Source organism: Xyrauchen texanus, chromosome 39 (genome assembly GCF_025860055.1).
Source record: "Xyrauchen texanus isolate HMW12.3.18 chromosome 39, RBS_HiC_50CHRs, whole genome shotgun sequence".
Taxonomy (NCBI): Eukaryota; Metazoa; Chordata; class Actinopteri; order Cypriniformes; family Catostomidae; genus Xyrauchen; species Xyrauchen texanus.
The window spans coordinates 17,787,493-17,799,723 of NC_068314.1; the positions used below are offsets into that span (position 1 = coordinate 17,787,493).

General features: G+C 35.8%; 1 protein-coding gene across 3 annotated transcripts in view; it reads right to left on the minus strand.

Moving 5' to 3' along the window:
- LOC127633075 (ran-binding protein 3-like) overlaps positions 1-3,216 on the minus strand; it is a 29,739-nt gene extending 26,523 nt beyond the window's left edge. For all 3 annotated transcript variants that reach the window (XM_052111950.1, XM_052111951.1, XM_052111952.1), the window contains exons 1-7: positions 3,176-3,216; positions 2,023-2,106; positions 1,085-1,140; positions 959-995; positions 747-833; positions 324-401; positions 164-229 (exon numbers count right to left, since the gene is read on the minus strand). In XM_052111950.1, coding sequence (XP_051967910.1) covers positions 164-229; positions 324-401; positions 747-833; positions 959-995; positions 1,085-1,140; positions 2,023-2,038 — 340 coding nt within the window. In that variant the 5' untranslated portion in view covers positions 2,039-2,106; positions 3,176-3,216. The remainder of the gene's footprint in view (positions 1-163; positions 230-323; positions 402-746; positions 834-958; positions 996-1,084; positions 1,141-2,022; positions 2,107-3,175) is intronic.
- Between the last annotated feature and the right edge of the window lie 9,015 nt (positions 3,217-12,231).

Consider the following 12,231-nt stretch of genomic DNA (forward strand, 5'->3'; position numbering starts at 1 on the left):
AATCAAACATGACTGCTATTAACACATCAGGAATGGTCAACAGAAATGGAACCCCTCTGGATGCAACTGTCAGGCCCAGAGAGTTTATAACTTATGACAACATCAACACTGGACATTAATCAACAATCTGTGAAAAACAACAGATGTTTGAAGACAGACTCACCAGCACTTGGAGCCTGGCCGTGGATCAATGTGGGGGGCTTCAGACAAAACCCCACCATCCTCTCCTCTGATCAAAAGAAGAAAAACAGAGGCAAAACCATGAAAAAAGTGAGGACATGCACAAGTATACTTCCAATTACATTTGAAAAACCAAATATTACCAGGTTCTGCATCTGAGTCGGAGTTTGAAGTTGGTGATTGACAAGAACTGGATGGCATGAAAACATTATTCTTAGAAACTGCAAAAAAAAGAAAGTGTGAAAACACCCTTAATAAACTGTACAGATCTGTGATCATTAACATGGCTTTCTAGAATATGTGATTCTGATTGGTCAATCGTAGCATTCTGCAGTCAAATATTTGTTTATAATGACTACTAGACAGTATAATTACAGTCCCAGGTAACCGATCTCCAAACTCAAATCAATATTTCATGTCCTTTTATTTATTTATTTGGTAAGCAGTCGTGTAAGAAACGGGATAATGTAGTTAGCCGGTCATTATCTCAAGGCGCTCACGTCCCTGACGCAAAGTGGAAATATATTATCCCACACTTATTTTCTAGATGTAAATCTCCGGATTACCGGATTGGGCGGGTGGGGACTGTGTGAAAGGCGATGTTCTTCCTCTCTTAGACGCAGGGCAGTAACTGCCATCTTCTTTATCAGAGTCTGGGACGAAAACAGAGAGCAATATAGATTGCATTATAAAGATGCTGTAAGTAACATTTTTGTCCAGACATATCTCACACTTTACATCAATGTTTCCATAGACAGCAAAAACATTCAAAGCTCACCCTCTCCATCCTCTGTGCTGGATCCCTCTGCTGACCTCTTGAGAGAGAATCAATGTTTTAGAGCCAATATTGGACAGCAGTGATCAGGTCTGAATCATGCAGTAAGCACAGATATGCTGGTCTTACCTTTTGTGCTGTATCTTTTTGGAACACAAAAACCGGAGGAGCAACAGCAGGTTTCTCTGAAAGTTAAAAGATTTTGACTTATTCCATCACACTGAGTGGCCACAATACTATATATGATGCATTTAAAAAAAATTAGCAATAAGAGCCTTTTATTTGTAATGGCTCTTTCTGTGAATCCACCTGAGGGCTGGATGTATAAATATGTTAGTTTAATACTTCAGAATAAGTAAGCCTCTGCCCAGTCATTGCATGAATAAAAGATTCATTGTTTTCATAAACAAAGGCCAGAAGATGAAAGCAATCAGTTCAGAGCAACTGATTATACATCCTCACAAGTGGACTGAAAACCAACTGAAACACTTCTGCCCTCATTTGCCTCCATCTATTTTTATCTAATCTTGAGGACAGCTCCTCTTGCCGAGATGTATGACTGACTTTCCATCATTTATATTTCACAGATCTCCTCCAGTTACAGGATTTGATGCTCCAAATGACCTATTTAAACCAAACGTTCAGCCGAGTATTACTGAATGATTCTGAGAAAGCAAATCAGACTTTTCTAAATCACCAATAACATATCACTAAGGGAAAAGTTCTGAAAATTCTCCCATCATTTACACCCCCCTTTGAAATCCCAGATGTGGATGACTTCCTTTCATCTTAAGAACACAAATAAAAATACAAGAGTCACATCGATTGCTTTTATGCTACATTTAAGTGCTTCTTGGAGCTTCAAAGTTCTGGCCTAAATTCACTTGTATTGAATTAGCATACAGAGCTGAGATATTCTTCTAAAATACTTCAAGTCATACACCTCTGGGATGGAATGAGGGTTAGTAAATGAAAAGATAACAATTTGTACTATTCCTTTCATATAACTAAAGTTGATGCAAAGAGATCCCCCCTTAATTTGTTTGCCAACACAAAACACAACTCACCATTCTTATCTTCCATGCTGCTGTCTGAGTCCCACTTTAGGATGAAATCAACCTTCTTTGTCCCAGACCATCACAGAGAAAACACTAAACAAAATATGGCACCATAGTGAATTGATTTTTTATTATTATTAATATTCTCCATCCATTACAACTTTATAATACCTTCCATAAATCATTACCAAACATTATTTAACACTTAACAGATCAGTTGGTCATGAAAATTTAAATATGAATATATGAAAATGTCATTACATTTACATATATTAAGGTCACTGTCTATCTGAAGTAATGCATATTTACCAATGATCCGTTGCAAAACACAATAAAGTTTGTTAATATGTTATTAATATTCAACGTGTCCCACTACCAGTAAAGATCAAGAGGAAGGGTTTTAAAATGCATGCATAATCTCAGTGTAAACTTTGCAGTGAATTGGGTAAGAGCTACAGGTATCAGACTCTCTAAATAAAGAGGTGAAAATTTTAATAAAGTCATAGCAGGTGTTACAGATGTATATTTTCAGTTGATTTGTTATTTACAGATTTATTTATTTTTTATTTTTTTTGTTTAAGTTTCTAAGCTTACAGTAACATTTAAATGTATTTTAATAAGGACAATTAGAAACAATTCAGAAAGCTTCAGAAAAGATGACTTTAGCTGAAAGGTGAGTATAGTTTGCATCTCTGATGCGGTTCTCTAAAGCGAATGAGTTTTGAAATGTTTTAAATATGGGGCAGGAGCACCAACTCCTGCCACAATCCACCTGAATAAAATCTTACAATATACAGATGGAAACTACCAAAAAACAGCTAGAGTTAAAATATATATGACACTATAATCATTCATATGCGCCTGTCAAAATTCAAAACTAAAGAGCAGACATTTCACACAACTGTTAATAAATATAAAAATACTATACACAGTTGTAAATGAATAAAAATAAATCTACCTGCATGTTACATTTGTTATATCTCTGAATAAGGCCAGTGCGTTTAGACGCTCCGCTAATCCTGCTTCACTAAACATACCACCATTAACAAACACACAGTCCTTAAACTCAAAAACCTCTTATATTCATCACAACATGCTTAATTCCACACATTAAACGTCTGTGAGAAGTTACACGGGTATTTCTGACACAAATGACACTTACCTTCTTCTGACAACCCGGCCATTTTTCTTCCGCTATCTACCCACAATCCTTCTGATATTTGACGCGACTGACTAGCGCGCACGTGGTGTAATATTTTATTACATAAATACATTTTACATAATTACATTTTTAAGTTTTAATAATGTAAAAAAGAAAACGTGAAAAATAGATGCAAAGCGTAGTTATCTAGAATAATTAAATACAGTGAAAACGACAAATAATAATAATAATAATAATTGTGGATTATTGGCAAAGAAGGCCAAGCTACTCTATTATGCAGAGTGCAATGATGTGTTGAGGGTTTGCAATTCGATATGAATCTTAAAGCTCCGTGATACACAGCATCCAGAGAAGAAAGAAGCTAAGATAGAGCAAACTGATAAACAACATCCCCATATAAAAAAAAAGTAGCAGAGACCAGTTCTTTCTTACATTAAATGAAAAAAAGCTTGTTTCTAAAATAAAACCCTAGCTTTATTTTCTTTATTTTTTTCTTTAGCTGAGTAATGTAAGAGCTAAAAGATAATGTATCGTCAATAGTAATGCCAAGATATTTGTACTCTTTCACTGACCCAATCACATTGCCTTTGAAAGACTGAAGAGAAGTTAGATTATTTACTATTATCTTTGAACTTTAAAATAACATATGTAAAGCCATAACTGAATGACATCAAAAGCTGATTGTAGTTTATGCAAGGCTTACTGCTTTGAGGAAGCACTGCAATACATAAAAGTGTCATCAGCATAAAACTGGAAGTTTACATTTTGAATGTTGTGATCGAGACTGTTTATATAAATAGTTTTTAAAAAAGGGCCCCAACATAGATCCTTGGAGGACACCCTTAACAATCTATGATTCAGATTGTTTATCTTCTATCTGTACACATTGTGTTCTACCACTTAAATTATTTATTAACAAAAAATGGCCAGACTGGTTTGAGCTGACAGAAAGGCTATGGTAACTCAGATAACCGCTCTATACAATTGCAGTGAGCAGAATAGCGTCTCAGAATGCACAACACATCGAACATTTCAGTGGATGGGCTACAAAACCATGTTGGGCACTTTATTAGGATAATATTGTTCATAGTAAAGTTCTTGGCGAGTGTATATTTGTACTCTTAATGCTGTTAACATGTCTGGTCCCCAAAAAGGACTGAGAATGAATGTGTGACACTTGTCTAGAAGTGCTGTTTGTTCACCTTTTGTAATGGTGCAGTCCACAAGACTGCTGCTAGATGTGTATTGAAAATGATCAGTGTTGCTTATTTACATCTGCTTTGCCTTAGATAATAAACCATGATATGTTTCCAAATGAATGGGGTGTTTTGCCTTTCTTTTACTAACATGGCAAATGTCATTCAATTTCTGTTGTACCATTCACATGACCCTGTATGATAACAGATTAAAATAAATGCATTATGAAATAAAATCATATTTAAAAAAGTAACTCAAATAACTTACAAATAAATATTACTTATTCTTTGGAAAGTAACTTGTTAGCTCTGCAATGCTGACATAACTGAATGTTTTCAGGGGGGAGAAAAGATTTGCTAGATATTGGACAAAAATTGCTTGCATTATTAAACTACTAAATAATAATAATCAACTGTCATTACATCCTAAAATTACTTCTACTGTAAACACAAAACATATTTTAACAAATGTACTGCAGATATCCTTGTACTGGATGTATGTCTATGGGGTCTAACAAGATACCTGCAGGAACTCATGATGCAATATGACAGAATTCAGGATATTGAGATGACACTGCTGTTTTTTTTATAACATGGAAGTGCAGCTATAGACTGATTTATAAGATTCCTAATGTAAGAAATACTTTCAAAACAGCAGTATGACATAAAAAAAAACAATCTTCATAAACAACTATTTAAATTGTATACTTAGCAGTACTAAAACAATCTCTGTAGTGTTTTGGAGGAGAATGATAACTTGAAGTGTACAATCATTGCCTGTATCTCAAGTACAAGAAATACTGTGATTGATATGATTGTTTCCATCCAGCTCTGAATAGTATTTCTGCCATATCTTAAGTTTGACTTCATAGGGGTGTAACAAATATGACTGAGAAGATAAACTGCTTTATCAGCAGCCTCAGAAGTTGGATGTCAATTCCTTTGAAGATCCTGGAAACTCCATTCCAGAAATATCCAAAAGCTTCTATCATGGATCACAAAGCACACTCGGTGTGCCCGATGCCGATAAGCACCTTACCACACAGCTACAATTAAGAAAATAATAATTAAACCAATGTACAAATAGTTTAACACACTTTCAATTATCATTCTAATAAAGAAGTTAGTGCCGAGCAAGTGTTAGAGATATCAGTTTCAAAAGAATGTTAATGCTATTATATATTACACCCATTCATGGGTGTTTCTTCAACTTTGGGCACTTTTAGCACTGTGGATTTCTAGACAGTAAAGTCTTGTTAAAACATTTACACACTTTCACTAGTGTTGTTTTTCTTTCTACTAACAATGTCCAACAGTGTACATACTTTACATGCATCACAGGAGATTCATGCCATTTTTGTAACATTTTCCTTTAAGGCATGAAAATTGCCACCACATTGTTATTTCCAACACATCTCAATTCTGTATTGGGTTTAGTAGAATTCTGTAGTGGAAATGGCCAACTCCTTTGACATGCCAAGGCTAAACTTGTAGCGATTTACTATTATAAACTATAAAATATTAACTTTTTTTAAGGCACAATCAACAATAACATTTTTCACATGGCTTGTTGAGTGCATTACCGCAGAAACATACCGCGTGTGGAGGCTTCACGCTATTCTCCGTGGCATCCACGCCCAACTCACCACACACTCCATCGAGACTAAGAACCACATTATAGCGACCACGAGGAGGTTGCCCCATGTGACTCTATCCTCCCTAGCAACCTTGCCAATTTTGTTGCTTAGCAGGCCTGGCAGGAGTCACTCAGCACACCCTGGATTCAAACTCACGACTACAGGGGTGGTACTAGTCAGCGTCAATACTCGCTGAACTACCCAGGCCTCCAAAAATCACATTTTTATCAAACCGCCCAATGATGACATTAAAGACATTACAACTTCCTTTACTGTTATAGCATAATTTTCTGTAAAGCTGCTTTGAAACTATGTGTGTTGTGAAAATAATCCACTTGCCTAAGTTATAGAGGCTTAAACATTTGGATGTAAAATCATTTTAAATAAGGATGGACGATATATCAGCGGCCGATATATTATTGGCCAATAACCGGAAAAAATGTAATATTATTATAGCGCCGATAATGGAATTACTGCCGATATTTTCGCAGATAATTTGTTACAGTTCATTTGCTTGCTGCGGAGAATCTCTGATTGCCTGCAGCTTCTTTCCTTCAGCAAGAGACTCGGGCGGCCTTAAGCAGCAGTGTGCCTGCCATACTCTCACACAGCATGTCGCTGTGGCCAAAATCAACCCCTATCAACTATCTAGTGCACTACTTCAGGTGTCGGCCATTTTGTAGTAGCGTCAGAATTCTTAAACTGTGTCCGAAACCGCCCCATCCACTAAACGGTGCACTATTTCGGGTCTCGGCCATTTTGTTGTGGTGTCCGAATTCGTTCCCTACATCTCGTTCCCTAAATTTGTTCACTCATTCTTACCCACAATGCAATCTGAATTAGAGTGTACATCGGATGTACACTCGACTGCCGTTTATTGTCCATAATCCACTGCGGGGAGGACTGAGGAGCCAGGAGAGAGCGTGTGCGCTGCAGTGTTTTATTTCATGCTGACTGTATTGTTACTAAAATATAGTGAGCCAAAATCATACAAATACATTTGAACATTTAGCAATTTATTTATATAGATGATGTTATGATGTGGAGTTTTATTTCATCATTAAACTAAAGAATTCTTGGTTTACTAAATAATTCACTGAGGTGATATTATTGTAACTCAGGAGACTGCACACAGTGGAAATTATAATTTAGTGGATGATGAAAAAATTCGGTTTTCACATTTAGCTTATGATAATTTTGTGCTGTTTTATGGTCACATGAGGGTGCTATGTTCCCAGGGTTTTCTCATCTCTGCGCCCAGAAACGTTAACCAATGCTAGGTGGATTGGAGTTAAACATAATAATACACTAAAACATAATAATAAATACAACAATGTACGCATTATACGTCCGAATTCACTCACTCAATTCATTCACTCCACGATTTCAGACACAGCGTGTGTCAGTTAGGGCCAGACTAGTGTTGCAAACCAACCACGTGTCTCTGTGTAAGGATTATTTAAACCTGTTACGTTATTTTGTGGGTTTAATCGAGAGCATCTGCTGTAAGTAATCACATGCCATTTCCCATATTCTCTTTGTGTTTCATTAAGAACATGGGGCAAAAGAAATCTGTGTTTGTATGTTATTGGGGACAACCATTATCACTTATTATTTCATGAAACATAAACAGAATATGAAAAATAGCATATTACTTACAGCAAGCCCAAACAAAGTTTTACATGGTGCATTTCAGAGAAGTCTGTTTTATATCTTTTCATCTGGAAAGCATCATAATCTAATTAACATCTGCTAAACATCTTAAAAAGACCAGATTTACAAACAATCTTAATCATAAACTGCTGAATGTCTTATTGACATCCGAGAGGAAACACACAGCACATAGTCTGGGTGACATTCATGTGCTATCAGGATATATAATTTTCCAGAAAGATATGAAGACGTATAAAACAGTTATTTTGTCATAGCAGTGCTTTTTGATTAATTTAAAAGAGCCACATTTATTAGGTCGCAGTTTGTTTCAGCGCTGTGTCACGCCCGTAACCTTTTAGAGGTTAAGTTTATATCACTCAAACAATATTCATTCAAATTAGTTTATACTTCCTGTACAAAGCTAACCTTTGTCAATGATCAGTATGATGAACAAATTGTCTCAGTCCTTTCTTTAAACACTCATAATAATGCATTGGATGTGAACGTTACAGACGCTTCATATCAAATCATGTGGATAATCACCTTTTTTTTTCACATGGTGGAGAGAGAGAGAGAGAGAGAGAGAGAGAGAGACAAGAGAGCGAGAATCCAGAGTCTGCAATTGGGAAATCAAAGTTTGCTGAGCTCCGGCAATCCCGCATACTCCTATGTTCAGACACGCCAAAATGTAAAATTAGCCCTGGATTGTGTGCATCATGTGATGCCAAGATAAGTATTTCAAAGCACCCAGAATTTTATTAAGGCTGTAGTCCAAACAGATAATTGCATGTTAGTTCAGTGTGCTGAGTGCAAAAATAATGAGCTCTTGGAAATGCTCTGCCACATCCCTGAAGAAGACTAACAAATTAAGGTCACCTGGCATACATGGGATGCAACAGGAGAGCTGCCATGTTAGGTACAAAAGAATGGCACACTGGGTGATATTTTTCATTTTTTCAAGGCAGACTGTTCTAAGTTTTTGCAGCACTGTTTCACCAAAAGAAAACAAAGTGCCTCTTTTCAGACAAATAAATCCCAATCAAAGTCAAACAATGAAACTGTGGTGCTGCAAAGCTGAATAAACTATCCAGCTACCTACGAAGGTCAAATCCAATCTGCACACTGGGATCAGAAATGGTTCACAAAATGTATATCTGTTCTATGGTCTGATGGAGATCCAGAGTCATGCCATTGTGAGTGACAGCTTGCAACATGACAACAGGACTGTGGCAACATTCTTCACCAAGATCACAGAACATGTTCAAGAGAAACATCCTGGGATGAGACAGCTTCACATATTCAGTGATGGTGCTGCTTCTCAATTTAAAAATAAGTTCATCTGGTGTTTCTTGTCAACTACTTTCCAGGAGATGTTCTCAAATTTAAGTGTAGCTACAAGCCATGGCAAAGGTGCTATAGATGGTGTGGGGGCAACAGTAAAATGGGCAGATAATACAGATGTTCTCTGCAGACAGGCAATCCTTGTTACAGATGCTGCACATTTGTAGACTGCCAGAAGTTGCCCAAACATTGAACTGATCACATCCATGGACATCAGCGATTTCACAGAGCAGCACAAGCTGGATGACAGGTGGGCCAATACCACAGCTGTTTCTGGCACTCAGTCCATCCATCACATTGAGCCAGTCTCCTGGGGGAAAATGTATTGCAAAATTTACACAGTGGCAGAACAGCCAGGTGTCCACACATTTCTGCTCTCAGAGGCCACATCTACTGATGCCGCTTAACACCAGTCTCCAGAGTTAACTTCTGTTAAGAAAATAAAAACTTGAGATGCGGTTCAAGGCAAGAAAAATCCTTCCATCAGTTTGATGGACTTGTATATAACCAAGACCATGAAGCACTTGAAGTACAGTGAAAACACTGGATTGGTGTACATCTTTTGGAGGACAAAGCTTGAGGGACACCAGCCAAAGTTATTCAGACTTTGAATCCACAAGTCAACAATAGGGTAAGGTGTCACTTTTTAGAGAGAGCTCTGGCAGAGTAGAAAGAAAAACTTTTGTTTCGGAATGAAATTGGTACTTTAATGACATTACTGATGTAAAAAAACAGCACCATCACTATTCCTCAAAAAAAAAAAAAAAAAAATCTAGACAGGTCCTATTTCCAGCAGCCATCCCTCCAACATCCTATCCTTGATTAATTATACTAAATTGCTAATTTGGTACTAAAAATCACTTGCCATTATATTAAACACAGTTGAAAGCTATTTGGTTCATTAAATGAAGCTTAACATTGTCTATGTGTTTGTTTTGAGTTGCCACATTATGCAATCGACTGGCATGTCTTATTGTCATTATTAGGTCACAAATGGCAAAAAAGAAACAGATTTCTCATCAACTCATCAGTCAATCATTGTTTTGAGGACTGAAGATTATACAATGCTTGAAATTGCCAAAAAAAAACTGAAGATTTCATACAAAGATGTACACTACAGTCTTCAAAGACAAAGGAAAACAGGCTCTAACAAGGACAGAAAGAGATGTGGATGGCCCAGATGCAACTAAACAAGAGGATAAGTACATCAGAGTCTCTAGTTTGAGAAATAGATACATCTCCTCAGCTGACAGCTTCATTGAACAGTAAAGAGAAGACTCAGGCGTGCAGGACTTATGGGAAGAATTGGTGAAAAAAACACTTTTGAAACAGGAAAAACAAAAGGTTAGAGTGTACAAAGAAACACCGACACTGGACAACAGATAATTGGAAAAGAGTGTTATGGATCTTAACCAAATTGAGCTTTTGTGGGATCAGCTAGACTGTAAGGTGTGTGAGAAGTGCCTGACAAGACAGCTGCATCTACGGCGAGTGCTACAGGAAGTGCGGGGTGAAATGTTACCCGAGTATCTGGACAAACTGACAGCTAGAATACCAAGGATCTAAAAAGTTGTCATTGATGCACATGGAGTATTTTTTGATGAGACCTCTTTAAAGTAGTTTAAGTTCTGAACTTTTTTTTTCAAATTGTAATAGTAAATTTTCACATTATTAATGACTATACATTGTGATCAGTTGAATACCACTTTGGTGAATAAAAGTAACAGTTTCTTTCCATAAGAGCAAAATCTGTACATTATACCAAACTTTTGGCCGCCAGTGTATGGTTACATACACAATATAATTTGAATTGTGTAAATTTGAATTATAGACTTTGGAATTTGAATTAAAAGTGTGATTTTGCCAAATTAAATATTATGTTGTATTTTAAATAGGTTTGAATTTTTTAAACTCCAATCCTGGACATTTCATATTTAACCAAATTGAATTGTTTTTTTTTTTATGGCACAATTTTATAAATATGTATTTTCAAACAGCAAATTTTTGGTTTTGAATTCTTACACTGTAAATATTCTGTTTTAAAAAATACAGCTTCAAGTTTTCTAGATGAAGAAGAAATTCAGAACACCAAATTCAATATTCTAAATTGCTCCGTTCGGCTTTTCCGAGACCCTCTACTCTTCCCTGTGGAACACGGAAGCTTGATCTCTGACCCACTTTCTGTAGATCTGAATTTTAGAATATTGAATTTAGTGTTCTGAATTGTTGAAAAAATGTTCATCTTGAAAACTTGAAGCTGTATTTTTTAAAACGGGATATTTACAGTGTAAGAATTCAGAACAAAAAAATGTGCTGTTTGAAAATACATATTTATAAAATTGTGCCATAAAAAAAAAAACAATTCAATTTGATTAAATATGAAATGTCCAGGATTAGTTTAAAAAATTCAAATTCAAACCTATTTAAAATACAACGTAATATTAAATTTGGCAAAAATCACACTTATAATTCAAATGTCTATAATTCAAATTCAAATTGTTTTGTCATATTTCTGGCTCCATACCAGTGTGTGTGTATTAGTCTTATTGTGTATTTCTATAGCCTATATTCTTATAATTTGTGTATACTTATAATTTGTATTGACATCTTATTTTTATTCTATTTTTGTATTATTATCTGTCTTGACGTTGTATTGTTTGTGCACTGAAGCTTCTGTCACTAAGACAAATTCCTTGTATGTGTAAGCATACTTGTCAATAAAGCTCATTCTGATTCTGAAATATATGCTGACCTTGTCATTGACATCTTGATGTCATTTCAGATCGTGCATCTTTTTTCCTCTTCATAGAATCCAAAGTGCCAAAAGTGACATCTTGCAATGTGAGGGATCATTAGACATAAAATGACTGGAATAATTTGGACACAAAAGCATAGTAGGCTAATGCGATCTTTTTGATGCATGATTGCTATTTAAATTTAGATGGACGAGATTAAATATAATAGCGTGATCCTTTTGACACAAAAACATAGATGTGATCATTTTGACACCCTTGCAATTTTTTCTGTCACATTTAAGGCCAACACACATTTGGTCCCCCTCAATATTCAGACCAAATCTACGCCATTGCTTGTGGACTATACATTCTTATCAGTAGCCTAAGTGTGTTTCTCAGGAATCTAACCCATGACCTTTGCTAGTGTACCATGCTACAGGATATATGATAAAAAAATTTAAAAAAAAATCACACAAATCTGCTTAAGTGTTTCA